The sequence below is a fragment of the Euwallacea similis genome, chromosome 3 (genome assembly GCF_039881205.1).
Source record: "Euwallacea similis isolate ESF13 chromosome 3, ESF131.1, whole genome shotgun sequence".
NCBI lineage: Eukaryota > Metazoa > Arthropoda > Insecta > Coleoptera > Curculionidae > Euwallacea > Euwallacea similis.
The window spans coordinates 2043999-2071428 of record NC_089611.1 but is presented as its reverse complement, the minus strand read 5'-3'; the positions used below and the strand labels follow the sequence as shown (position 1 = coordinate 2071428).

General features: G+C 36.4%; 6 protein-coding genes across 7 annotated transcripts in view; 4 read left to right on the top strand and 2 right to left on the bottom strand.

Annotated features, from left to right (window-relative positions):
- Positions 1-11274, top strand: part of Dpp10 (Dipeptidyl peptidase 10) — a 42110-nt gene extending 30836 nt beyond the window's left edge. Inside the window, exons 7-18 of the mRNA XM_066406680.1 lie at positions 979-1098; positions 1473-1623; positions 1682-1805; positions 5112-5341; positions 5714-5895; positions 5950-6073; positions 6121-6324; positions 6380-6510; positions 6564-6690; positions 8638-8795; positions 8858-9069; positions 9957-11274. Of these exons, the coding sequence (XP_066262777.1) occupies positions 979-1098; positions 1473-1623; positions 1682-1805; positions 5112-5341; positions 5714-5895; positions 5950-6073; positions 6121-6324; positions 6380-6510; positions 6564-6690; positions 8638-8795; positions 8858-9069; positions 9957-10100 (1907 nt within the window). The 3' untranslated portion in view covers positions 10101-11274. The remainder of the gene's footprint in view (positions 1-978; positions 1099-1472; positions 1624-1681; positions 1806-5111; positions 5342-5713; positions 5896-5949; positions 6074-6120; positions 6325-6379; positions 6511-6563; positions 6691-8637; positions 8796-8857; positions 9070-9956) is intronic.
- Positions 11275-16173, bottom strand: LOC136420029 (CLIP domain-containing serine protease B4-like). 2 transcript variants are annotated; one of them, XM_066406690.1, is made up of 8 exons: positions 16010-16173; positions 12993-13104; positions 12726-12934; positions 12566-12674; positions 12327-12508; positions 12176-12268; positions 11934-12118; positions 11275-11484 (listed from the first exon to the last, which is right to left on the bottom strand). In XM_066406690.1, exons 1-8 carry the CDS (start codon positions 16095-16097, stop codon positions 11368-11370), a joined length of 1095 nt encoding a protein of 364 aa, XP_066262787.1. In that variant the 5' UTR covers positions 16098-16173; the 3' UTR covers positions 11275-11367. The 2 variants fall into 2 exon arrangements, with proteins under 2 accessions (XP_066262787.1, XP_066262786.1); XM_066406689.1 differs by having other exon boundaries at positions 11934-12121; positions 16010-16172.
- Positions 16174-16242: 69 nt separating this feature from the next.
- LOC136419643 (glutamate receptor ionotropic, kainate 4-like) lies at positions 16243-19590 on the top strand. The gene is made up of 9 exons (XM_066406134.1): positions 16243-17149; positions 17182-17400; positions 18255-18348; positions 18397-18543; positions 18599-18742; positions 18797-18947; positions 19000-19111; positions 19161-19345; positions 19396-19590. The coding sequence occupies exons 1-9, from the start codon at positions 16591-16593 to the stop codon at positions 19588-19590; spliced, it is 1806 nt and encodes a 601-aa protein (XP_066262231.1). The 5' UTR covers positions 16243-16590.
- A 605-nt stretch (positions 19591-20195) lies between these two features.
- LOC136419641 (glutamate receptor ionotropic, kainate glr-3-like) lies at positions 20196-23065 on the top strand. Its single transcript, XM_066406133.1, has 7 exons — positions 20196-20706; positions 20762-20941; positions 20994-21087; positions 22020-22443; positions 22490-22595; positions 22645-22829; positions 22883-23065. The coding sequence occupies exons 1-7, from the start codon at positions 20196-20198 to the stop codon at positions 23063-23065; spliced, it is 1683 nt and encodes a 560-aa protein (XP_066262230.1).
- A 269-nt stretch (positions 23066-23334) lies between these two features.
- Positions 23335-23603, bottom strand: LOC136419881 (dolichyl-diphosphooligosaccharide--protein glycosyltransferase subunit 4). The gene has a single exon (XM_066406465.1). The coding sequence runs from the start codon at positions 23596-23598 to the stop codon at positions 23488-23490; it is 111 nt and encodes a 36-aa protein (XP_066262562.1). The 5' UTR covers positions 23599-23603; the 3' UTR covers positions 23335-23487.
- Positions 23604-23792: 189 nt separating this feature from the next.
- Positions 23793-27113, top strand: LOC136419880 (protein NEDD1-like). The gene is made up of 2 exons (XM_066406464.1): positions 23793-23957; positions 25289-27113. The coding sequence occupies exon 2, from the start codon at positions 25294-25296 to the stop codon at positions 27010-27012; it is 1719 nt and encodes a 572-aa protein (XP_066262561.1). The 5' UTR covers positions 23793-23957; positions 25289-25293; the 3' UTR covers positions 27013-27113.
- Positions 27114-27430: the final 317 nt, after the last annotated feature.

Genomic DNA, 27430 nt, shown 5'->3' with positions numbered 1-27430 from the left:
TAATTTACGTTTTATAGCAAATTTCACAACTCATTATAAAGCTTTGCGGTATTAGAACACAGGATTGCAGACATCTCCAAGATCACTCGGACATACCTCAGAAGTTTAAAAATTCATTTTGTCTTTAATACATTCTCTTCAAAGTTTCTTTTAACTCTCAAAACTTTCTCAAGATTGCTGTCCAAATATAGGATTCTTCATACTTCGTTTTCTTTCACGAGCGAGCTAAGAAAAACACTTAATGTCTCCTAGAAAACTAATGAAGAACATTATCCGAGTTGTACGATGATCTCGAGGTCTCTTCTAGAGTGCGACTTCAACCTATATATTAACTTCTATATTTATTCAATTCAATATGTTAGGAGGGTGTTTTCTTATAAGTTACCACAATAATGGCAAAAAACTGGTCTTATTTTGCCAAAAACTCAATTTTCCCTACTTCTTCAACCACTTCCATCTTTACATTTATCCCACACTAACTTTAACAATTGTATCCCTCCCTATGCCCTTTACATTTATTTTCGGAAAATCGTTATTTTTTTGCTTCCAGTTAATTGGCAGCTTCCACCTGTAAGCCAACTCAAATGGGTAACTTAATCCGGCCCTTTGAGGCCCTTGCAACGATAAATCAGCCGATATATACGACCCTTTGCTGCCCTAATAGGTTCGGAAATATGGTTCGGGTTTGTTGCGGTGTTTGCTAAGGGTGTAGCGAAGGGCCTGCTGCATTTGGGGTTGCGATAAGAACGGACGCCGATCCTGTTAACTTGGGATGGATTTAGTAAAAAATATATGCTCCTTTTTTGAAATGGAAAGTTCGAGTGTGGGAACAGTATTGATCTGCCCTATTTAATCGAAGATCTTTCCCTTTTTTCTTTAGTTGATTTAAGGGATTTGATGGAAAAATTCGCTAATTATTCCCTCTTGCGTAAATTTTAAAACGAATACGAATGATAATTAGTGTTTTTCTAATTTTAGAAGAAATACTGGGAACCAACTCAGCCATCTGGATGTCCAGTGACGGAATGCTGATGGTATTTGCCACGTTTAACGACACACTGGTGGAGGAATTGAGGTTTCCATGGTACGGAAATGTGGGTAAGTATTATATTACCATAAAACTCTTGAGTGTAACAGGAAGAAACAACGGGAACCCATTTGTGATTTAGAGGCCTCTAGGAAACAAAATTTTCAAAAAGCCCCAGAACGATAAACAATATAAGGATATAGTACGCTTAATTTCGGGGGATTTCATCAGTATATTCCATTCATAATCCATTCGCATTTCGCCATTAAAATTCAATTTGAGTACTAATTGATGACCTAAAAATAGTCGATATTAATTACTTTATTCATTGATCTATCAACCATATTGATTTGCTGACTAACAATATATCTCATTCATAAACGCAGTTCAATTTTGCCCTGTACACATCAGAAGTCATTTAAACCCCAAACTTCGCATTTCCTAGACGAAGGGCGTCTCTATCCAGACATACGATCCCTCCGCTATCCCAAACCAGGAACGCGAAATCCAGTTGTGACACTAACTATGGCGGACTTGGCTGACATTTCCAACATCAAAACCAAGAAAATAATACCTCCAGCTGCTATAGCGAATTCGTAAGTTACTCTAAAATGCAAATATATACCCTGGAAACGAATTTTTTTTCTTCTCCAGGGACTATTATTTCACTGCTGTGTCCTGGATAAGTCTGACGGAAATTTCGGTGGTATGGTTGAACCGACCCCAAAATTTGTCCGTGGTAACCGTATGTTCCAGTCCCAAATGGGATTGTAAAGAGGTGAGTTTTGAATAATTTAGTAGTGGTTTTTGGTAGTGGTGGCGGATATATAGTCAAAGAGTCGGCGTGGGAATTTTGATAATTTATGAAGTGATTACGCTCAAAACTGTCTCGAGAGTGTTACGTCTATAAATTATATATGCATTATGGGCCTGGAAAATGCTATTTAGGTAAGATTAAAATGTGCTCTGTGCCCTTTGAAGTCGGCCACCCTATGAATAATTCGTGAAAGGGAAAGTTTCGTTTGAGCATGGTTTCGTTTAGTTGCGCATACTGAGGCGACCAGATTATGCGGCCAGTTAGAAAATTTATCTGTCAATTTATGGAAAAACCAACATACAACTTTAGTTTAAATTTACATTGGCATAAATATTTCAATATGGACAATGTAATGAAACGTGCCACTTTTCCCACAACGAATGTGCATATTATACAGAGGTCAACGAAATCGCCTATTGATTATAATTTGTATGAAGGTATAACAGAGTCAAGGGCATTCTAGGAAAGTTAAAGTTCAACTATAACATATCGTCAAATGAATTTTCACTAATACCTTTTTAAGGGGTTAAAGGTGCACTATATGACTTTCCAAATCAACCCTAAGTTTAACGAAACTAGAGGATTCAATCTCCTGCCAGAATGATCAATATAGGTGTAGTGTGTACATATTTAGTTGTGTACAGACATATGTAAACGATGTTGTGAGAATTACTGTTTGTATTGGAAACACTGCAAACACATGTAATACTAATTCAAATGCCCTTAAACCTAATTGAGACGTTTAACAAAAATATATATTTCACTATTCTAAAATTGTTTATTTTAATAAAGATGACTTTGATGAGGCGATTGTTTCATGTTTGTCGTTTTTCGATTATGATTTTTGCTATTTCTTATGAGTCAAATTTTCTTCCAAATTCTCTCAAAATTAATCTTAAATTTCTAGTTGCTGAGAGCTATTCAGCAAAAAAACCATTGTACCTGTGCGCATGTATGCGTCTATTATAAGCCGCAAAATTGGGCAATCGGAAGTGCCCAGAGTCAGAGATATACCATAAATTCCATAAAGCACGCTTGATGTGCAATAATTTATGGAAAAATGTTTGCCTGGAATTTCTTTATTTTTAAAATTCGAATATTAGGAAATTGTCATATTAAAATTTACGTGTTTCGCAGCTGTATATTGTTCAAGGTAATCACATTAAGCGTGGACTAAATTTCGCAAAGTGAAGTACGATTTGACCTTTTCTTCAAAAATTTTAAGACCTTAATTTTCCAACATCAATCAAAATGTCTGATGTTCTACCTTAATTAAATATCAAGAGCCGGTGGTATCCACAAAGGAGTTACAAAATACAAAAAACGTCGTATTTTGATCATGCGTCTGGAAAATTTATAAAAATACAGTTAAGGAAGTAAGGAAAATTGCACATTTAATATAAGGAAATCGTATTCATTCTCCAAGCATACATACATATACGTATATTGATTTATTTCATGAAAGCCAGAGACGTGCAAGACTATCTTATTATTAGGAAAACTGTAGGTAATTATTAGCGTGTTATCATTAAAAAAAAACGTCGCTGTAGGCATTGAACCATAGGAAGTTGATTAAAACTATTCGGGCTTTGTTTAAATTGAGTTCGGTGATTACATTCTGAACACTTCGGGCATAATTCATTTTTCTCAAACTTGTTCAAAAAGGTGGTTATATGTGAAACAAACTTGCGCTCACATTTCACGTCTTTACATGTATGGCATAAGCTCCGGGCGCCAACGCCAACTTCAGAAAATTATCAACGCCAAAATTCAGTCTTCTGTTTTCTCTTGCTCAAAATAACTTCATTTTTTAATAATTTCGTTCAGTTTCCACTGCATTTTCCAAGCGTTTACAAAAATCAGTATTTTTCAATACTCTTAAACTTTGAAAACCATCTTTTATGTATAGGTCTAAACAGAAAGTTTTTTGTTGGAAACTTACTTCCGCAATGGGCAAAAAATAAATGCGGTTTGGCAATAGTACATTCAGTTTTGTCTTGAAAAGTTCCAAGAAGCTTTTCCCAATGTGATAGTCAATTATGAAGAGTTTAACAATACTTTTAAAAAGAACGTAAACTTATTTCGAGAAGCAAGAAAGATTTCACATAAAGAGGGAAATGGATAGCAATCATCTTTACTGGGGGAAGTGGTTTAATGTGCACAAAAAGATAATTAATGCAATTTCCATAACATCTATTAGACACCTATCAGTATAAACTCAGATTTCGTTTGGAACATGTCGTAAACTTCTGTTGAATGACTTGCAGCTTTATGCTTATCGTGTACAACGTGCTCAGGAATTGCTGCTTCAATATTACAATAGAAAATTACAGTTGTTCCAGCTGTTTAATTATTCATTAATAGAAAAAAAAAACATTTTGCAGCAAAATTTAATATTTATTTTTTATTTCCTTTTACGAATTGTTATTGGTAGTTGAAGGCATTTTCAGCTGGAAAGTGATATGCGTTTAGAAATAGAATACTGAGCATTGGTGCATAAAACACCCCGAAAATAGCCCGTAAATGCCCCAAAAATCTAAAATAAATGAACTTGAAAAAACAAAATTAAAGTAGGTAGATCCAATTACTTAAGTTCTTCAATAGTAGTTAGATCGATGAGGGATATGAGTTTTATAATAAAAAGTCAAAGAGTGGAATTTGAGCAATTATCGCTTTACCCACTAATTGAGGATTGTTACCTTAGATCAATGAGGACATTGAGGGTTAGCTTATGTTCTCACGAGGGAAACTGAATTTCTTCTGTCCATTTTCGTATTTGAACAGTTTCCTTTCTATTGTCATTTCCTAACTGGCCGTTGTCCAATTCCCCATAAAAATAATAATCATAAAAAGCTTTTACGGAAATGGAAAAATTCCATTATTCCATTACCACATATTACCACTCATCCTAAATATAGAACTTTGTACTTTTAAATAGACCCGTCAGGGTCCAGAGCTTTCTAATCGAATTCAGCAGAGTGTCGGCCAATCAAAACTCGCCGCTAAAATTGAAATTTCGACTCAAACTCCATATTGATTCAATTTAGAGCCTCTATTGTTAGTCTATCTGTACTGCTGCTGAAATATTCATTGTCAGGGTATTTGTAGCTTACACGTCAATCGAAAATGGCTATTCTTGAATTGGCATTATATTGTGTTTGTTCAAGGCAATTCATTTTAATAATTGATTAATTAACCAACAACAATTATCCTTTGTGATACATTGAAAATATATTTATCTTTGATGGACGCTTTAATTGTTTGCAGACCCAACGAATTACTGCAGACGGCCAAGGATGGGTAGACATGGGTGACAGCCCAGTTTTCGGAACTGATAGCAGTAATTATATTACCATAGCCCCAGTAAGGGACGGTCCTGCTGGAACGTTCAGACATGCAGTATCGGTAAACATTCCCAAGAAGAGAATCATCCCGCTCACCCATGGCAGGTTTGAAGTGCAAAGAATATTAACTTGGGACCATTCAAACGACGTAATGTAAGTTTAAACAAATCTCTTAATCACAAAATCCCTCTCAAAAACATTTCATTATTAACTCCTTAAGCTCGTCTAAAATTCTAATCCAGCTTTAGAGCGTTAAAAGCTTTAAAACATCTCCTCGAACTCAGACAAAATAAACTTTAGGTGCATTAGCCCAACAGGTAGGTCATATCTAAATTACTGCAGCCATGTTAAATGGGGATTTATCCTTTTATGAAAGCATCACGCCATATTGTTCCTGCCGGAATCACGCTAGATCTTTATCTATTCCATTTCCATCAATAAGGGGAATGTTGAAAGCGTTGTCTCTTTTATCGATTGACACGCTATTTGCTAAGAATAATTTTGCAGTAAAATTTATTTTTGCAGATACTTTCTTGGAGTTCCTGAAGACAAACCTGGAGAGCTGCACCTCTATAGGGTGACTTCAGTACCACCTCGCACTGGCGCCACCCTGCCCCCGCCAGTATGCATTACATGCGTCAAGGAAATACCACCAACACCTCCTTCTTACATCACTTTAGACGAGAATTTTTACAAATATAGAAAAGGTAGTAAATGCTATTGAAAAGTTTCTTTTGCTTGAGGATATAAGGGTTTCTCAGGGAGTTGGGAAGACGAGGACGAGGACGTGGTGATGACCACTCCAACTCCGCGCAAACGCCGGAAACCCAAACACCAACAATCAGAACGAGATTTGCCATGTTTGTACCACAATGCTGTGTTCAGGTTCGTTCTAATAACGTTATACAAACTTGGTTTAAACAAAGCTTTAGCCCAAATTCCCAGTACTTTGTGCTGGAATGTCTGGGCCCAGGTGTGCCAACGACTCGCCTCTTCAGGACGGTAATGCCAAAACCTAGACCACTTTTATGGCTGCAAAACAACACCCTTTTAAAGGAAAAAGTTTCCAAAATGGCAATGCCACAAATTAAGACTTTCCCTGTTCAAATATCCGGAGGGTACAGGGCTCATGTCAGGTGAGCCAAAAATAACTTTTGCAGGAAAAAATGAATTCTTATTATTTCAAATTAGGTTATTCTTGCCCCCTGGGCTAAGAGAGGACGAGATAACGAGGTACCCCCTTGTTGTGCAGGTGTATGGAGGACCTGGAAGCCAATTAGTCACTGAAAGTTGGCGAATCGATTGGAATACTTTCCTGGCAGGTTCGTTATAAATTTCCATTCATGCAGCAAGCGAAGTTTAATCATTTTTCTAGGCAATAAGAACTTTATAATAGCTCAAATCGACGGGAGAGGGTCCGGAGGTCAAGGTCACCAAATCTTGCACAAAGTCTACTTCAAGTTGGGATCAGTCGAAGTAGCTGATCAACTGGAAGTCACAGAGTAAGTTCCATTCATATATTAACCCCTAAAACCTATCAAAACAGCAGGGATATTCCAAGATACCCAATTTCCGGTTCAATTTCCTGAAACTGCATTCGGTCATTAAACCGGCATTACTGCAACGTATATTTGCCGTGAGCTCATTGGCGAAATGATACTTTTCATGTCCGGATTTATAAGGGAAATATTTAAATCTGATTTTATAGACATGTAAATATGTGTGTGCATATGCCAAGAATGTGGTGTTTGATATTAGATTTGCCTAGCAGGAAAGAGTCGATATTCCTATGTAAAACGACCTGCATAGTCACCATATTTCCAGAATGTCGTAGTCTGCCAGTGTGTAATATTCACGAACATATCTAAGAAATATGAGGACTTTATGAGATTTTCGCTATAGTATAGTCGCTATAGTAGCTAGGCTGGTCTGGGAGTGTGTGTGTGTGAAAGAGAGGGAAAGAGAGAGGGGAACAAAGTTCTTGTAGAATCAGACTTGAACTGGTTTTGTGCAGAGATAGACGTTTCTGGGCAGATGGAGGACGTCTCTAAACGGCCTCGAAATTCCTTTAAGATACGGAATTTCCTAGGAAAATTGGGGTCCAAGATAATATATTCTGTAAAGCTTCAACGCCTTATAGTTTCCGAAATATTTAACAGGAAATTAAATTCCAGATTCTAGATAATGTTATTCCTTTTTTTCACTGCTTTGAGAAAAGCAATCGATTAATTATTAATAATGACATTGTTGCTTTCAGTTCAGTACTCGCCATTTAAAATTCCCCGCTCTATATCTCAGAAGCTGTATCTCTAGCTGCATGCAATTTAGATTTAATCATAATTCTCTTCTTTCCATAAGAACAAAAATCATTTCAAAATTGCAAATGTCAATATCCAAAAGTTCAATTAGTAGGTTATTACTTTTTATCGGAAGATTCAGCCTGAATACATCTTGATAAGACATACCTTGAGAACATTGAGAAACCCAATTTCGTGGGATAAAATGTTATGCAAAAAATAGCCATATAATTCCAATTCTACGGTCCTTTTGCCAACTGAAATTTACCTGATTTCATCAGATGCATTTGCTTTAATTCAAAAAACTTCCAACAAACTTTCTCATATGTAATATATAGTGCATTGAAAAGTATCTACCAATTTTAGGGTAATGCCTTTGGAATGAAAAAAGCATCAGAAAGAGCGTATTGTACGAGTGTTGTTTTTCTGATCCAAATTGTATAAATTCACGTTGATCTAAAGTTATCTAACAATATTGATACACGAGTTACATTCGAGGGACAATTTCATGAACCAAATGCGTGTGTATTTGCGACACATTTGAATAATTTTGGACTTTTAGATGTTGACAGAAATTTAATCGTGATATAATTTGCTAACAGAAATTTAATCGCCATAAAATTTACTATTCTATTGCTATGATTACAGTCGTTACTTAATAATCAAATTCCTGATTTTTAGCGTAACACAGGTGGTAATTAAAATTCTAAATAAAAAAATAGCGAATTAAAAGCGAATTCACGAACCTGGAAATACAAACAGACGATAAATCTCTACTCGATCGGTGTTAATATATCTGGTTAATTAGCTCGATGGGACCGCGGAACACTAAATCAAGGAGTTAATCAAATTAAATCATCGATTTGAGTGCCTAGTGTCCGTTGGAGGGTTTGACTTTGGCTTTAACACACATCAAGCATAATGTGATTATTAATTAGCAAAAGTGATAGGTGTTTTGATTCGTTTTAACCTTTAAAGAACTTGTTAAACAGCATTAGACCTGATTCCCATTCCAAGTTTGTTTGCAATGTGCGAAATTCTCTTCATTCCAAAGGTGACAAACCTTCCCGAACCTGGATTCATTTCCTCCGAACCTAAAATTTATGTGTGAATCAAAATTTGCGCTAAAGTTACGAGAATTTCCCATTCCAGGTATTTGCGAGATACTCAACATTTCATCGACCCAAGACGAGTAGCAGTGTGGGGCTGGAGTTACGGCGGTTTCGTGGCCTCTTTAGCCCTAGCAAGCCCCAAAAGCGTGTTTCAATGCGCCATTGCGGTCGCACCTGTTACAAATTGGAAACTTTACGGTGAGATCTCTAAAGGCAAACTTTTTATTTTTCTATAACAAGGTCTAGCTGCTTTTCTCCAGACTCAGCTTACACGGAACGTTACATGGGATTACCAAACGTTACCGAGAACTATAAGGGATACGACGAGGCTGACGTTAGCAAGAAAGCTGCCCAGCTTCGAGATAAAATGTTTTATCTCGTCCATGGAACTGCAGACGACAATGTACATTTGCAGCAAAGCATGGTGCTTGTCAAGGCTTTGTCCGAGGCTGATACGCTATTCAGGCAACAGGTTAGTAAAAAGTTTCTTTGCTTTCAGGATTTGGGGACCGTTCTTTCAATTTTACTGCCAGACGAGATTGTTTTCCTCCGTGATAGATCTAATATTGGATTTGGGGTGTAGAGAGAAAGAAAACGCGAAAATGGGCATGAAACCACCGACGAAAAGTTTAAAAGAACATCGCGTGATGAAATCTTATCGCATCATTAACTCCCTGAGGACTCTTATAAATACCGATTAACTTAAAACTTAACTTAACTTAAAGCTGAACTTCTTCGCTGGTTTCAGGAATTTTGTGTGTGGAATAAAGGTCCAAGGGGTCGTCCTGATAATCGCTGCAGAAATATCTCTGATCAATGCAATTTAAATTATAATTGTATGTATGTATGTTTGTATGTTTGTATGTGTCAGCAATGAAACCTTGTTAGTATTGAGTTGAAGCTACATGCTGGATTGGAAATTGAAATCGTATGTATACTCTCTTGCTAGACTGATCTGCAGGTAAAGGGAAATGAAACTGAAATTGCAAATATATGGGGAAACTGTAACTGCAAAATTAATCTATCTAGATCCCGGATTGGAAGTGGAAATGCATGTATTGTTGTCATATAAATCTAGTCTGCAGTAGGAGGAGGAGGAGAAACTGGAAATACATCTTTAGGGTTAAATTATATATAGGATCGACAAATTAAGGGGGGGGGGGGTTGTGAAAAGAAATATTCCTGAATCTGGAAGGGAAAATATCAACTAGAGCTTTTCTAAAACTGAACCAAATTACATTTAGATTCTACTCACCAAAAACTGGACTTAAAATTGTTCCATGTCAGTTTCAACCTAAAGTTAATCCAAACTTAAAAATTAGTGTAAGTTCTTGAGATCTGACAGATTAACAATTTTAGATTTATCCAGACCAAAACCACGGCCTCACCGGCGTCAAAAAGCACCTCTACAAAAGCATGGGTCAATTCCTTGACGACTGTTTCGTGAAGCAAGTTCCTCCTCAATTCAAAGCCGGTTTAAGGGACGACTCGGACGAAGAGTAATTGCAAAATTGTTATTTTCATGCCCCCTTAGAACCAAGGGTTGTCTATCCCATCCCCATCCTTTAGCAATAACTCGCATAAGCAATATTTTCTCTATACACTATATCTTCCTTACTCAATCCCCAAACATTCATTTTCAAGATGACCCCTGGTCTAAATGCATATTATGTATATACGAGTACAGTTAAATTTGTACAGATACTATTTGATGGCAGGAGAATTTCTAAGTGTTTGCATCCCCCCAAAGGGGGGAAGCAAGTGATACAAGTGCCAAATTTTGAATATCTACAATTGGTGTTGTCAGACTTGGATGTTTCTAGTTTATTTTCATCCAGAGACTATTGAGATGAAAAGCAAAGAGGTTTTGAAATATTGTGAATAGTAGCAGTAGATTCGTAGATGTAACCAGACCAATCGTTTTTGCAATTAGATTATTGAGAAACAGGTTTTAATAGGATTAAAGCTGCAGATTGAAGATTATTGTAGCAGTAGTACATTCATAATAATAGGAAAAACTAAATAATTATTAATTCGGCCTAAAATAAATTAGTTATATGTAGTCAACCCCTCCTAAATTTTAACTCAAAAACACCTTGATTTATTCAGAATTAAAACAAAAACATTCTAAACTCTTGAATAAATGCGGACCAACTCTCTCTATTTTTCCATAAAAAATGATGTTGCACAAACCTGTATAAACCTGCAACTTGCTTCATTTTTTGGCAGCAATAAGCCTCGTTTGTCTTGTACATACTCCCCATTTTGCCAAGATCGTATAATCGCAAGAATGAGTACATTACTACTTAAGATACCTGATCCTATCAAAGGCAAGTGAGACAACTTTAGTGAGATAAATATGTATCTTCGTTAAGTTTGCGCACCTGGAGGTTTCCTTAGAGTTTAATAATATGAATTTATTAGGTATTATATTGCTTGATTTTGTACTTACTCAATCACCTCTTTTAGAGCTTATTCAGGGGGACACTGAGGCCCTCTTCTTTGCAGGAATAAGTAGACAACAATGTTTTAAGACGAACTTTTTACATAAATTGTTGGCTGCTTTAGGAATAATGTATATAGTTTATACCTGTTTAGCAGGTAAACCTTTCCTTTGTTGGAAAATAAAACTCTAACGCAATTAGGTTATCAAATAAAAGTTTAACGATACCACAAAGCCTTTTATTTATGACACGAAAATCCTTAAATTATTTGATATTGAACCATTATAAGGAGGAAAACTTGGACTAGTACTTTTTTTCTTCTTTTCTCATATAATTTGAGGTGAGTTTTCCCGAATCCAACTGATGTATTTCTTGGTACTGGTGTACACACTTGGCACTCCAGGTGCTCCGCATTGGTCGGATCCAAAAGAAAGAATTCCCACCTAAAATATGATTATAATGATGAAAAATACACCGAGGTTCCATCTCGATGATTCAGGTCTCGTTTCCACGCACAAATGCTCCTCTTTAGGTTACTTCAGGTCGAAGGAAAAACCGATTGATCAATTTGAAAATGACGCTTTCGAATTTTTAAAAAATGGAAATTTTGGAGAATCAAGCTCTCTTAAGACCTTCCTGTTTGGAAACCTTAGATCCGATCAGGTAGTTTGACAATAAAATTTCCGGGAAAAAAACCTCTCTTTAAGCAAGGACAAGTTCAAATCTTCCATATTTGATGTGTTACAGAAGATAATTGTGTCCGAGTCAGTGAATTCCCCAATTTCAGTTTCTTCGACTCAAAGACATCTCACCTTTACCTTACCTTATAATATTAGAAGATATTAAATAAACAAGTTTATTATTTTGTATTCATTATAAAAGTGCATTTTACCTGATAATAAGTCTCACTATGTTTGACTAGAAGGGGAGCCCCCCCAAACCCACTGCAAGCATCCTGATCTCTCTCGCCACCTGCACACACTTGCTCGTCAGTAACAGGCAAAGTTTTCCCATATACCTTTTCACATTGTCCCAAACTTACTATGGGCAGGAACAAGTGTTGTTGCTGGAAAGGTGCTTCTGGAAGAAATTTTTGTCAGAAAAAACCACTCAAAGAAATGTAGAAATTTTTACCAGTTTGCCCAGCGGTTTTTCCCCAGCCAACTAAAATTCCATTATTGCTGGTAACAGACCAAGATTCAGGAAGACATAGCGGCTGAGAAGTCACTAAAATTAGATTAGAATTTAGTGAGGTCGTGAAAACATAGTAAAGATCCAAACTTACCTCCATACTTAATCTTGGATTTGAGGACCATTAGAGCAATGTTGTGCTTGTAAGTTTGTCTGTCATAGCCTGGGTGCACTATTACGTGGCTGATTGGGATGTCCTGGACTGGGAGCCCGCAAAACTCCTCACCACAGTCTATATCAGTGTTAGTGGTATATTCTCCAATCCTCACTATGTATCTAAACAGGTAAGAAAAAGTTACTTTAAGGTACTTTTGATGTACCGAAAAAACTTACAGCTTGTAGTTTTCAGCTTTAGCCAAAGGACAATGGGCCGCTGTTAGTATTACTTTAGAACTGATAATGGAGCCAGTACATGGGAATTTCACCTCTCCAGTCAAAGTATCTGAATACTTTTTTTAATAAAAAAAATAATCTTTTTTGCATGAACGCTTACTTCTAAATCCAACTCGCACAATCCAAGGAAAAGCCCCAATCCCATCATATCCGTCTCCCTCCACTTGAGATTGACCGCATTTGACCCCTTCCACATATTTTCCAGGGGTGAAAGACCCTTGAGTGCTTACCCTGTTGATTGAGTTGCTTTCCATTTGAGGGCAGCATACCAACCCTGAGCCCCTATAACCACAGCTGATTTCTCCCAACCTGCAGAAAATAAAATTCTCATTTTCCTAATTTCTCATCGTGAATAATATAGTCTTACTTGTCTTCTACAACGCATTGACTGTCCAAAATTATGGACAAAATAGGACAGGACTTCAAGGGCACACACTCACTATTAGGAGGGCATATTGCCCTTTTCCTTGTCGGCGATTCTAAATAGAAGTTGATGCGATATGAGGTAATATTATTGTTCAATAATAACGTAATAAACAACTTAATATTTCAAACAAGTATCTACATATGACGAAAAAGGAGAAACGCTTATGGGTTGGTCCCTTGACATTGGCCAAGTGAAGATTCCCAAGGTTTCTGAATTAATCATTTTGCATAGCTGAGGATTGTTTATAATTTAACAATAAAAATGTAATTAGAATTAATTTATTTTTTGTCTCGTTTCATGATAAATTAAGTGTGTGGTAATCTTCGATCCGGAGGTACGAGTTTGCTTAAGCGGATGCGTTAGTAAAATTTCCCAAGTTGAATGTTAATCACGGTTATTGTTGTTAAATTGTTCAATTAACAGTAAATATTGAAAGTAGTTGTAATTTGGTGCCATAGAACTAAAATGGAGGGAAATTGTCATTAAAAAATTTCTTATGTTAATTAAATAAAACGGATTTTTCATCAATGATGATCATTTCAATTCATTTATTTCATAAGCTTGTATTCATCTCTGTATAATCTTAGCTTCAGTTCAAATCTTCTATGTCAGCCCAAGTCTTTGTCCAACATGAGAAGAAATCTCAGAGTTTTACCTCAAAATTTCATATCTCAGCTTCAAACCGAGTTAACGTCCTTTTCACTTCTACGCCAGGAAGTATTTATCCGAATTTCCTTTCGACAGATCTCACCTCTAACTTTAATTTCCCTAGATACAATTTGGAAATTTGAAAAAATACACTTTCAAATTCGAATAAATAACCCCATATCTCGGGAACTGTAGGAGAGATAGCTAAAAATGAAGCTAAAAATTTCGTATATGCATTCTCTAAACATCAACTATAGGGGGTTTGAAGGTTGGCAAGAAATATTTACCTGCTTCTCCTCTTTAAAAGTATTCACGTAATTTTACAAATTTTGTGACAAGGAAAGTAAACAAAACCTCTATTGCCATCCATAGAAATTTCCAATGCTTCACGGTGTGTCAAAACATATTATTTTTACTTCCTATTCATAGGACATGACACCCAGTTTTCTGGTCAGTTCCTAGTGTAATTCTCTTCCCAAATACATAATGAACCGATTTTGCCACAGCTACCATAACGATCAAGGTTGATGGTCACAAAGCTTGATCAACCATTCTATACTAAAGTTCACAAATCCCGCTTGATCGAACTACATTCGAGGTTAGTGATGCAAAAATGACTTAAAACAGTCAATTTTTCATTGACCTCGTCACGGCCGTTCAATTTCTTCCTAAAACTGACAACATCCGGCCACATCAACGGTGCAGGTACCATTAAGTACTCCTAATTGGGTAAGGTTGTGTACCAAAAACTATAATTTCTGGCCACACGCACTCGTTAATTTGTTTCAGTGATTACCCACAAGTTCCTTCTTTCTGTTAATGGCATTTTTGCATTTTGCAATTTTTTTTGAGATAGAGGTTTTGTACCAAAGTGACATATAAATAATTGTTGATATGTAAATCAACTACACGAACAACGCGTACAAACAATTATTATGCATTCTCAAGGATGTGGTGGAAGTGCACATCCAGCAGGATCATCAGTCAATTGATGGTTAAAAATAACTGTGAGAAAAACGATTATTTCAGCTGAAGAATCGGTTATTATTGTTGTTTTTCACTGATTTTCCTGCATTGGTTATTTGGTCTTGACACTGCGATTAAGGTAGAAACAACCAATACACGTGTTTGTGATGGTATAACCAAATGAAAGTTTTCTATGAATAATGAAGATATGCGTAATTTGAGGCATTATTAATCAATTTTAGTGGGGTATTTGTCATCCGAAAACATCGCAATTAATTTCGCAATTTGAATCACGTATGAGAACATTTTTGCCTAATTATGGTGTAATAGCTAACTATAGTTTACACGTTTCATGGTATAAACTGGGCAATAGATTCACTCTTAATTTGCCATGTGAAATCTAATTTATGTTTGTTTTAAGTTATACGCATCTTCTAAGGTTTTAATTTCAGACAACAGTGCTTGCACATGATACTCTATGAAGGTCAAGTTAGATAAAAAACTGGACGATTTTTTGGGCAAATTGCACTGAAAGTCCTTATTTTCAGTTCCAAATTTTGGGAGACCGAAAGAGCAGCCAAAGTGAAGGAAAGACAGCTGGTCCATATAGTCATCCTTCCCAGGTCACAATTCATAAACTAATGCAAGCTCAGTTTCCGCGATAATTATTTGCGTTTTTAGGACCAATCAGTATCTATTTTGATCTCATGGAAAAGAACAGGAAATCTAAATTTTTAGAGTCCACAGAAAAACTTAAAATAAAAGAAAAATGGTATCGTCCTCTTTCTAAATATTAACAATTCAACTTCTTGACAAAAAGAAGCAACTCTAGATTCATCAAAATTTTCCAAAATTCTGAAATAGCATGGACGATCTTCAGTAAATTCAGCAAAAATCTAGGAGACGTTTTGACCTACACAAATCTTAAAGATTGTAGAACATTCTCGGAGTTACGTATGAAAGTCTTCAATGTGAAAAGTTACTTTCAAATTCCTAAGGCGTGAAGATTCTCTAGACGGTTCTTCATTGTCAGGAAATTTGGGTAAACTCTGACTAGATTCTTTAACTGTTCGTAGAGTCTGAAGAGTGTTAGATCACCATTCGATTTAAGCGGCTTAATGGAAATCAAAATTGATTAGAGACGTCTTTATGGTTCCACTAAAATCCAGATATGGGATTTATTGTAATAATTGCGAGAATGGAAGCAGCTCTGAGCTCGAGCGTTACTATTTAGAACTGGATAAATTCTGGATTATTTGCTATCAAAATTATGAATTTATCCCACTCTATCGTTATCTTTTTTCGAAACATAAAATAGAGTAATTGATAAACTACCTACTTACCATCACCGCCTAGAACTTGACCGACAACACAAACCACAATAGCAAAACCAACAAGGCAGGCCCGCACTCTGTCCACTTTCCACATCATAATGAGTCTGATCTGCGCCACTGCAATGTAATGAGCATAACGCCGACCCGATGAGTAAAAAAATCAGCAATAACCAAAGTAATATAAATATTTCGACCTTCCAGTTGAAAAATGAACATCATCATACATGCGTAACACGATGTATATTATGATTACGTATATTGTCCAAGTATTATTACCGGCGATTTATAGGGTCATACATAATATAAAATTTACATTTAAATAATGACAAACGTTGAGTAACTGGATATTTTGGTAGATAGAAGTGTGTTAAAGAAAATTCCGCCTCAAGTGAGGCTCCTTATGGAAACCCGGTATATTACTTTCCAACTTTCACTGTTTGCGGTCAAGGCTTCGGCTAATAAGGCACAACAAAGTCAACAATGAAATTCTTTCGAACAAGGAGAATTTATAATAAAAGGAAAATTGAATCGTTATTGTTCTCTTTAAATATATGTACCAACCTCTTTGTTTAAATAACTCACATTAAAACATGGAAATCCTCCTCAACACCATCATCACCACCTACTTTTCCAGCGCACGCTGCATTAATGTTATAAACAATCACTCTCACTCATTAAATATCAAATTGAACACCCCAACAACAGTCTCAACGTTCTTTACCAACTTTGACCACGTCCGTATTCACCAATGTCAAGATTTCTTGGTTTACAGTCAAAGACCTGTAACAATCTTCAAATACTTGGAAGAGAAAATTAAAGTGCATCCACAACGTTTCAATCAAAGAAGATATATTTTTGCCTCGTCTGACAACCATCATCTGGATTTTTTTAAAATTTTTAATTCTACTGAAATCAGCTTTGTCAGCAATTTGATTTTAGTTGTTGATCTAGACCAAACCGCTATTGGCATTTGGACTCATAGGTACGTAGGATTTGAGAATTCCAATGAGATATACCTGTTGGACAAATGGTTCAGAGCAAATCAAAGTTTTATGCTCGAACAAAACCTTTTTCCCGATAAGTTGAAAAATCAAGAAGGAAGAGTTTTGAGGACCGCAATTTTCTCCTACATGCCCTACATAATAATTGGTAAGAATCCCCTCTTTTGAGTTATAATAAAGTTCCAACAGTGTTTTCACTAGAGAAGAGAGACCATGTGAAAGGTGGGTATAAATATAGAGGTTCAGAAATGAGATTGATGATAACTATAGCTGAGTCTATGAATATGACCCTTATGCCCGTGATAAATGAGAATGATGACTGGGGGAACGTTTTCGAGAATGGGACTGCGAATGGGTTGATGGGGAATTTGATGCAGGATAATGCTGATATAGGAGGAGGTAGGTAATCGGATAATTTTTTAACCGTAGAATTTTGTATGAATTATTTTTCCTGGATGATTTACTAACCCTTTATAAACCTTCTGATAGTACGACCCTGGTCACTATCGACATACATTGACTCCGTTCAGCTAAGTTCAGATTAGCTGATGATTCCTTCTCAATGTGGTACTGAATGACCTGCTTGTTTTCTTGATGTCTTTCTGCATTCACCTTTTCTCCATGTCCTCCATGGTCTATGAAACTGGAAATCAACCATCAGGAGCCTACCTTGCATTGAATCGCGTACTGGTTATAAGATGTACTGATCTTGTCGCACGAAAAGAGAAGCTACCATCACTCCTTCCAATAGTTTCTTTTGAGTGGTTACAAAAGTTTCATGTACCAACGGCTTGATGTAACTCTAGAAAAAAAAACCAAATGAATTTAAATCCGAACTTCGGGCTGACCACCTGATAGGTTTGCCTCTTTTAATCCATCGCCTATAAAAATACTAGTTTAGATGATTCTGCATAGCACAAGAAAAAATATGCAGGTGTATCGATATGTTGGAACCACATTCTATCGCATATACCCATAGGTACAGGTTCATTGTCCAATAACTCAGGAAGTAAATCTTGCAAAAGATTTAGGTAGATGTGACCAATTAGCCTAGGAGGAAGCAGAAACGGACCAGTTAAAATTAGCAAAACATTTTTGAAATACCCTGTGGATCAACTCACAAGTTTTGAATTCTTGTTCTTGCTAATTTCATACTGCATACTTAATCTGGATTCTAATACCGTGCGTGAAGTTTAATATGGTTTTCTATGGTTCCTCTATAAATCCATTGAAATATCGCACTAATTTTTTAGCTGCTTTATACAGATGGGAACAACCAGCCAAATATTTGGACTTATCCACAATTACCGTTCGATCTGGCATAACTTGCTTGGTTCCAGCACCAAAGTAAGTAAAAAAACATATTCTTCACGAGAATCATACTTCAATTTCCAGACTGGCAGCAGCCTGGCAAACCCCAATCCACGTGTACTCACCCCAAACCTGGATAGCAGTAATGGTATCGTTCCTCCTGTGTTTACTCACATTGTACTCTTTAGGGTGTCTACAACTATTTGTGAATCCTTTAATAATTAAAGAAAGGTACTTTAGGTAACTTCATTATTGGATTAAAGTTAACTCAGTTCTTGGCAAAAAGGAACAAAATGAAAATCCTGATAAGATCTCTGATATCAGTAGCAAAACCTTTTATGATGCAGCCAGTCACCATGAAAGAAGTATCTAAGAGCCCGTTGGGCAGATATTTAATGGGGTTGGTGTTCATGACTGCTCTGATACTTACGTAGGGTCATTCCAAAAAAATGTATATCAAGTTAGAAAATATTGTTTTTCGTAGCACATCATATGATGGTGGGTTGGCCACTATTATGGCCATTCCCAGATATGAAGCTCCCATAAATACCATCCAGGACCTCCTGGAGAAGGACGATCTTTTATGGGCCGCCACCAGTGAGGGGTGGATACTGTCAATTGAGAATTCTTCTGAGGTTTGAAATTGTATAAAACCGCTCAACACTCAACTAATTTTTAACAGTGTAGCCAAGTCTTAGGAAATTGGTATCCCGATTTCGAAGAATACCTAATGAAACTATTCTGGAGCAACTCTCTTGGAAAGGCCAATTTGGCTTTGCTATAGAGAGGCTTCTTAATGGTAGATCAATGATTAAATTAATTTATACAAACCGTAATGAGCTTTTCAGGAGATTACGCTGTTGGCACTTTCATAAAACAAGACGTCATCCAGAACTACCATCTTATGACCAACGATTTCTACTTTGAGTTGTGCGTTCTAATGCTGCGCAAAAGCTCCATCTTATTGCCTCGTGTGGACGTGATTATCCTCAGGTCTTTCGACGCAGGTCTGATTTTATTCTGGCAGAATCAAGTATGATAATGATACATTTTAATGATGATAAACTAAAAATGAGGGTTTAGGCAGCTCTTGAATACATGGACCAAAGTCTACAGAAAGCCTTGAAATACCGACAGAAGAGCCACGAACTAGTTAAGTTGAAGATGTTACATGTTGAAGGGGCTTTCGCTGCTTTGATTTTGGGAAACACCATTGCTTTAGTTGTTTTTGTGTTGGAGCTGCTATGGGACAAATGGCTAGAAAAAGTCAGGGGGTAATTGATGTTGATCTAGGCACAGTGGCAAGGTTAATATTTATTTCGTGCTATACCTAATAAAGGCATAGAGGTAATAAGCACGTTCCAAGTAAAAAATAAATAAATTTGTTAACTAGAAGGTTATTCGGTCTTATTTACTCGTAAATTAGGTTTACATTGTATGGTTGTGATGGTGAGCGTTGTTTAGTAATAGGCGATATGGTATCACACAACATCCGAATAAAACTAAAACTTCCCGAAGTGACCCATTCCTCCTACAGGGTGTTCCAACTAAAATTTGCATCCCATGAAATCTCCGATTTCATCCAAATATGGGAAGAATGCTAAAATATGTACCAAAAAATGATTTCATGGGATGCACATTTTAGTTGGGACGCCCTGTATTATTACCATTTAACCAATAGAATTAGCATTCACCAGACGTACCAATTTTTCTTATAACAACAATACCACTGCCCGTTATTTATTACCAACATGTTCCTCAAATAAAGTCCAATATTAACAAGTTTTCCATCAACCGTGACCAATAACCAAAATATGCTGATCCACATAGATTTCTTGCTGAGCATTCTGATTCGGCAGTATTTTGCCCCGAATTGCTTGATCATGATCAGTGACTCTAATGATACTTTTAACATCCCTCTTGGGGTCGTTGCCGTCAAATCAGACACCCTGAAACTCCCTGAGATCTTGTTTAATAATTTTGGATGCCAGAATTTCGTTTTTTATGACGTTAAGAATGTGTATAAGACATTGTTGTGGATTGAGAGTGAAGTGCTCAAATGCAGAGAAAGTTTTCATTTAAGAAAGTACCTGGTGATTGATGCGGTTGTAGGCGACTGGTGGTCACACGTAGGAGAATGCTTCAATGAAGTGCTTTTTGTTGAGATTCATGTAATTGACGGATTGAATTTGTTGCTGCCAAACAACAGGGGAATTGAGGCTACTTTCTGGGCCCCTCAATGTCCCCACCAAACCTCAGTAATACTAGACAAGTGGTTCTCGGGAAACAAATCATTCCTTCTTGGTTCCAATTTATTTCCCAACAAACTGAACAATTTGCACAGGCACGCAATCAAAGTAGGCACATTCAACTACAGGCCATTCGCGATTATAGGTAGCTAGCTAACCTTCGAAGACTAGGGTCTCCTCACTAACTTAAAAATGTGTAGACAAAGCTTCCTTCTACGTCTCAGGGGCAGATATCCAAATTCTCAGAGCAATTCAACATTCCATAAATGCCAGCATAGAGTTGATTTTGAACGAAGATTTGTGGGGAAGGCCCTATGACGATGGTACGAGCACTGGAGTTGAGGGAGGAGTTTATAGGGGAGAATTGGATGTTGGAGCTGGTACTAAAATTACTAGTCAATGAAGCATCTACTAGAAGAGATTCTTTTTTAGCTGGGTTCTTCTTGGATGCGTCTGCACTACAATTCTTCGATTCAACCACAGTTTACCTTGATAGCGTGGTGACTTTTTTGGTACCAGCACCCAGGTATATTTCTCCTCCTTAAAAAATACACACTTCAACAGAGTCTAGGGATAATGGCGAAAAATCACAACACATTACTTATTCTTGTATGAAAGCAGTTTTTTCGCTAGTAAAAAAAACGCGCCGTTATCAGTTGAATATTTAAAGATTGAAAAAATGTTCAGACCGACGATAAGACAAAGAATGTAGAAAAACATAAAATTCGGTATAAACAGTTATTATTTTGCTACTGTTTTAAAAAATGGCGAGTTTTCACAAGTTATTCATTTGGGAGTTAGTTCAATCAGCGAACACTTTTTTTAATGCCGTTGACTATCGTGATAGGATTTTTCAGCCTGTAGTGATTTCCCATGTAGAAGCCAAGTTTCGTGCTTATGAAAAATAATGCTTGTCAGCATATTGCGCACGTAGTTCAAAATCTCTTGACTAAAGAATCTGTCGAAGTTTTACCTTGGCCGGCGCAGTCTCCAGACTTAAACCCCATTGAGCACGTCTGGGATATGACTCAACGACGGATCGTACGCGAAAATTCCTCTTTTAAAATACGTGAATAGTTCATTTTATACCTACAGAGTGGACGGTAATTGATGAGAACGAAAGCGATGGGTTCGCTAAGGGTATAAGCAGACCATGCAGAGCCGTATTAAACAGTAGAGGGGGCTATACAAATTATTACATTTGTTTTTTGCTTTATTTATCGAATTATGGTGAAGTTTGAAATTTAAAGATTTTCGTTTTTGCCATAGTTTGGGTTTTCTTTTTAAAGATTTATTATTTTTTCTGAATTCTAATAACTTTAATTAACTTATGAGACATGTTAGAAACATTACATATAAGAATTATTGGTTTTCGTACGGAAATAAAAAATGTGTTGTGATTTTTCGTCATTATCCCTAAACTGTTGATATATGTATCGTAAGATTGATCATTTCAAGGCTACTACCTCCCTGGCTTTCATTGACTTACGGCTTCTCATCTCACACCTGGATAGCCCTATGTCTAACCTATACCCTACTAGCAGTTGCCATGTACTTTCTAAGTTGGTACCAAACTAGATTTCAACTCATAAAGCCACAAAAACAAAACTCTTTGATCCAAGAAACAATCCTAACAGTTGGTTCTTTGATGATCCAGCAATCAGTACCTCAAAGGCAATACCAGCACAAAATCCTGCTAACCCTAACAATGCTAGCTATCATAGCCATAAATATAGCGTATAATGCTGGTTACGCTAGTATTATGACCAAGCCCCTCTATGGGGACACCATCGACAGTTTGCAGAAATTTATCGAGAGTGACATTCATTGGGGTGGAACAGGGTTGGCTGAGTGGATTAAGATATGGAGAGAAAACGGAGAAGTAAGTTTTATTGCTATCTAATCAGTGCTAAGTTTAGTCTGATTAGGGTCAACACAAGAAAGTTGCTGATCGATATATTCAATCTACAGCAGCTCGTCTGCGAGAACTATCATTGCAGGGAAACTTTACATTTCAATTAGGAAAAATAGCAGGTAGATGACTCGCTACTTGATTTCTTTTATGTAAGAAATCTATTATCAGGCCAACCTCACATTGAGTCCTACATAAAAGAGGACGTAATTAACCAATACAGGGTAATGAAAGAAATCATCCATAGTGAACTTATCTGTATGATCACTAAGAGGAATTATCTCTTGCTCCCGGCAATGAACAAGGTCATTAGAAGACTCAGTCAGGCAGGAATTATTGAGTATTGGTCAAGAGAGGTAGTATGAAAGTTTATTAAGGAGTAACTAGGTGATTAATAGTTGTTTTTAAGTATTACGGACATGAAGAGTACATTATGAGGATAAAACTGCAATTGGAAAAGGAGTTTGGACCAGAAGATGAGCATGTGATGCTGGGGACTGAGCATCTGCTTGGAGCTTTCTGTATTTTTTTGCTAGGGAATAGCCTATCATTGGTTATGTTTCTTTATGAGGTTGCAGGTGGCAAATATTAGAGACGTATTAAAAAATTTATTTCTGAGAAAAACATTCTTTATTAAAGCCATATATTGGCAACCGCTACTAGAAGTAAAACAGAAAAACACAAAATAAACCGTTTTTCTTGTTATTATGGCGTACGTACTCCTTCTAGCATTTATGATATCTGTAATATCCACCTTAACGCTTCGACTAACAGAGGGCGCCACATAGAATATAAGAAACGTTCCTAAAACAATTGAAACGGCAATGTTGCCAAGATAATCCGAAAGCAAAAAAACTCCTCCACTCTATAAAAATTTATTATCATTAGTACAAATGAAAAATCTAACTTTTCTGCAAATTATAAACAACAATATAATATACTGATCAAATTTAAGATGGCATATTAGCACTCGATTTGAGTCCCTGTGTCTATATGCCATACCGGCTGAGAGTATCATACAGATGGTCTCTGGTTGGAGTTAACATAGTGGTATAAAACTACCAGTAGGAATAAGACTATGCCCAGGGCATTAGATAGTACTGCTAAGTGGACATCAGTGAACATTGTTATCTCTAAAAAAAAAAATTATTTTTAGTCTCATTAAATACCTTAATTTAATATATCCATTTTAATTAAATTAAGTAATAAATAACTTTTCTGTTATTCAATTATTAGGTTTTTTTATTCATATCGAAATAGTTTCGTCACCAGATTTGACGGTTTGAAACAAAAACCTAACGAGCCGAAACTATTTGGCAACGCTGTTAGAAGAAGGATGTTTTTGATTGTCAATCAGTTTTTGTTGAATATTATTTAATTTTTTTTGTTGAATGTTTCGCGTCTTACCACTTATAGACCCTAAATCACTTTCCATAAGTGCTAAATAACCTCCCATAAGGGTTTCAAGAGGATTTTTGAAGCAGGTATGTGAAGATTCAAAATGCTAGGTTATGTTTCTAGTTTCGGTGTTTTGAAGGCGTCATAGCAAGTTTTTGGCTAGGAGCGAAAATTCTGCAGTATTGTTAGGTACTTACGTTGTTTTGGGATTGTCTTTTTCACTGGATTTTAAAAGTTTTTGCGGGAAACCGGCCGAAATGTTTAAATTACGTGGAACAAACACTTCAAAATGCACTATTGGCTTGGTTTTGTCTGCACGTCACCGGCAAATTCAGATAATACAAAAGCAGAGTTGCCACATTGACTTTAGTGTTTGGCTTTATATTTGTTCATTTTAAATGGCCATTTTAATGAAAATGACTAAAAACTTTTTATCAGAAAGTCATTTCGACTTTACAAAAAAGCGTAATGTTTACTTTAATTCACAGTGTTTATAATCTTCCAATATTTATATATAATTATAAGCGAGATTATCATTACCTTCCTATATAGCATTAAATGACATCACGTCAGCTCAGGTATCTTCATATGAATCAATACTTGCAGGATTGCCGATATGTTAATTTTCTTCTGTGAGTTGAGAAATTATGTATAATATACAAAGTTGAACATAAGAGAAATGAATTACATTGTAAACCAAATATCTTAAAACGTTGAACACAGAAATTTAAGATTTAATTTAAATACGTGAAATTTTTGAAAAATACGGGTTGGCGCGTTAATAACGGTTGCAAGTTGTATATCGAAATCCCTGGATATATGAATATCAATGCGATAAAGTTTTTTGTTAGAAATTAGTTGACGAGAAATTGCTGGAAATAATTCAATTTTCTACCTCCCCATTCAGGAAGTGCAACTGGGTTATGAAGCGCAAAGCAATGAGTTAAGATGCAATATTTAAATATCAGAAAATTAACAATTTTTCTGAGACATTCATCGATTTCGTGGAAAGATTTCGTATTCGAAAGAAGATACCTTAGGATACTTTGTAACATAATCAAACTATCACTGTCGTTTAGAATATTGACATTAGGTAGCAATATCTGGTATTTTTTTATTAGTTAAATTGGAAATATTTTGCAATATTGAATTGTAGTAATGACCTTGTTTTTATTAGTATTGAAAAAGAGTTAATGTTAGAAGGGGTTGACGCAAATGTTAATGGAATATTATTATCTCTAATTAAATTTCAATGAAAATTGTAAAGGGTATACAATTAACATATTTTTAATGTTTTCGGTAGAGAACAGTTTTAGAGATATTCACTTTGAAAATTGCCTTTCTGGAATTTCTGAGGGAAGTATAATTTTAAGTTAAAGGTAAATGCTTTTCATTGCTCCACATATCTTCATTTCAGGAATAATGTATATAGCTTCATCCTCCTCCGTGGTTAAATTCCATGAATTCCCCAACAACCGCCTTGCCCACACCTACCAACCCAACTCTAAAGTCGAAGGCCCTTGCAGAAGCCTTTCATGGACCAAAGATGGCGGCTGGTTAGCCATAGTCCCCTACAGCGGATGTGCTGAAATCGTCTCCCTTAAAGGCCAATGCAAAGTGTTCCATACACTCTACGACATATCCGAACCATCCTGCGCTTGTTTCCAGAATTTAACCAAAAGAAATGTGGCTGTAGGAACCAAGCATGGTCAAGTACTTCTTTACGATGTCAAATCTCGTAGCATTAAGGCTCGTTATCCCAGAGTTAGGAGCGCAATTACTCATGTGGGTTTCACTGCTAAGGATACCCACTGCTATGCTGGTTGTGCCAGTGGGGAAGTTTTCCTGTTCAATCAGCTGGCTAAGAATCTGTCTTGTACTTTAAAAGTACCCAAATCACTCTCGTTGACTACCTTAAAAGCACACGTACAGAAGAGGAACTTCCTAACCGCAGGAAGCGATGAGGGAATTGTTTGCGTTTGGGACGTGAATGTTAATAAGGTGAAGTTTCAAACTGACGCCCATAGCGCTCCAGTGTCGTCCACCATATTCTCTCCAGTAAATTCATCCTTGGTGGTATCATCAGGGCTCGACAGAGTAGTCCGGGTCTTTGACATAGAATCCAACTCTAGAATCTCGACAATTCCCGTAGAAAACAACGTATTGTCCTTAGACTTTTTACAGGACTCTCTGCACATTGCCATGGGCTCTCAAAACGGAAAAATACACATCTATGACACAAGAAAATTCCAGGACCCGGTTCACTCCTTTGAGGCGCACAAAAAAGCTGTCAAACTCTTAACGTACCAAAATTATCTGAATGATACTGTTGCCAACAACAGCTCAGTGGAAAGCATGGCGCACGAGGAACTTCCTGCTAAAACAAACGCCTCTCATAACGAAGTATTAGAAAAGAAGGACAAGAGGACAAGTGAATTCTTTGGCCTAATGACCGAAAGCCCTTTTTCTGCACGAGAAGGCTTGGAGGAGAAACCACAATCAAAACTTTCTGTGGATTGCAGAGATTCTTTTATGATAGCCCTCAGTTTTGATAAAAACGACCTTTCAGGGAAAGAAGAGCCAGCGGAAGTTGATCATCAACTTCCCCTGCCACCGACTACCCATAAACCTCTTAACAGTTTCACCCCAAAATTAATACCTGAAAAACCCTTGGACCCTAAATCAGCCCTAAAAGCCAGTTCTACACCAATATTCCCTATGGACCACCTTGTCAAAAACTTGTCACCTATTGTGGGCAGCAGTAGTGGTTGCTGCTGCCAGAATATCAACATGACAGATATTAGAACTGCAATCCAAAGTGACATGCAAAAGGAAGTAAAGAAAATAGAGGAGATGGAGAGTAAACTCACAGATATGTTCATGAGGCACGCCCATCAAATTAGGCGAATGGTGTTAGATCTGCACATGTCGACTTTAAAGGAATTCATTAAAGTGGAAAATTATTGTAATCTTATTAGAGATGAGATCAGTATTGAACCGCAATCGATAAAGGAGAGCCATTTACTGGAGGAGAATTTCAACCTGAAGAAACGGGTACGTGACTTGGAGAAGCATGTAGCCAGTTTAAGTGCCTGTCAGTTAGACAAGGAGCTATTGCCCGACGAGAATGCCAATAAATGAATCCATGTTTTAATTGATTTTTGGAAAACTTCATAAAAGTGTTACTCTATATATATTTTTGTATGAATCTCAATTATTTTTAAATAAATAAATGTGCCTTATTTTTTCCTAATAAGTTTTCCATTTATTAGTTAAGTATATAACTTTCCTGGGAATGTTCTGAAAAAAAATTTCAACGAAGTATTTATGAGAGAAAAAACTTTGACTTTGACTAATTTTACAAATCTTTCCAGAACACTCTAGACCAGGAATTCTTTCATACGCCCGTTACTTTTTTTTATTCATGGCAATTACAAAATTCATGCAATTCGATGGAATACTTCACGGGGAATACACCGAAAACTTAATTTGTAAAAATTTCAACGATCGCTGGTGATAAAAATTTTATGTAGTACATATGTCTTTTTGATGTAGACGA

Bases quoted from the DNA above. Each gene is read 5' to 3' on its own strand.
- LOC136420029 (XM_066406689.1), bottom strand. From the start codon at position 16,097: ATGATGTGGAAAGTGGACAGAGTGCGGGCCTGCCTTGTTGGTTTTGCT. The intron at 12,509-12,565 runs GTAAGTTTTTTC...TTACCTGTTTAG, and splicing joins AAAGCTGAAAACTACAAGCT to ATACATAGTGAGGATTGGAG. The intron at 12,269-12,326 runs GTAAGTTTGGAT...ATCTAATTTTAG, and splicing joins ATCCAAGATTAAGTATGGAG to TGACTTCTCAGCCGCTATGT.
- LOC136419643 (XM_066406134.1), top strand. From the start codon at position 16,591: ATGGAAATCCTCCTCAACACCATCATCACCACCTACTTTTCCAGCGCA. The intron at 18,349-18,396 runs GTAAGTAAAAAA...TTCAATTTCCAG, and splicing joins TGCTTGGTTCCAGCACCAAA to ACTGGCAGCAGCCTGGCAAA. The intron at 19,112-19,160 runs GTAGATCAATGA...TGAGCTTTTCAG, and splicing joins TATAGAGAGGCTTCTTAATG to GAGATTACGCTGTTGGCACT.
- LOC136419641 (XM_066406133.1), top strand. From the start codon at position 20,196: ATGATCAGTGACTCTAATGATACTTTTAACATCCCTCTTGGGGTCGTT. The intron at 22,444-22,489 runs GTAAGTTTTATT...TAGTCTGATTAG, and splicing joins TATGGAGAGAAAACGGAGAA to GGTCAACACAAGAAAGTTGC. The intron at 22,596-22,644 runs GTAGATGACTCG...ATCTATTATCAG, and splicing joins TCAATTAGGAAAAATAGCAG to GCCAACCTCACATTGAGTCC.
- LOC136419881 (XM_066406465.1), bottom strand. From the start codon at position 23,598: ATGTTCACTGATGTCCACTTAGCAGTACTATCTAATGCCCTGGGCATA.
- LOC136419880 (XM_066406464.1), top strand. From the start codon at position 25,294: ATGTATATAGCTTCATCCTCCTCCGTGGTTAAATTCCATGAATTCCCC.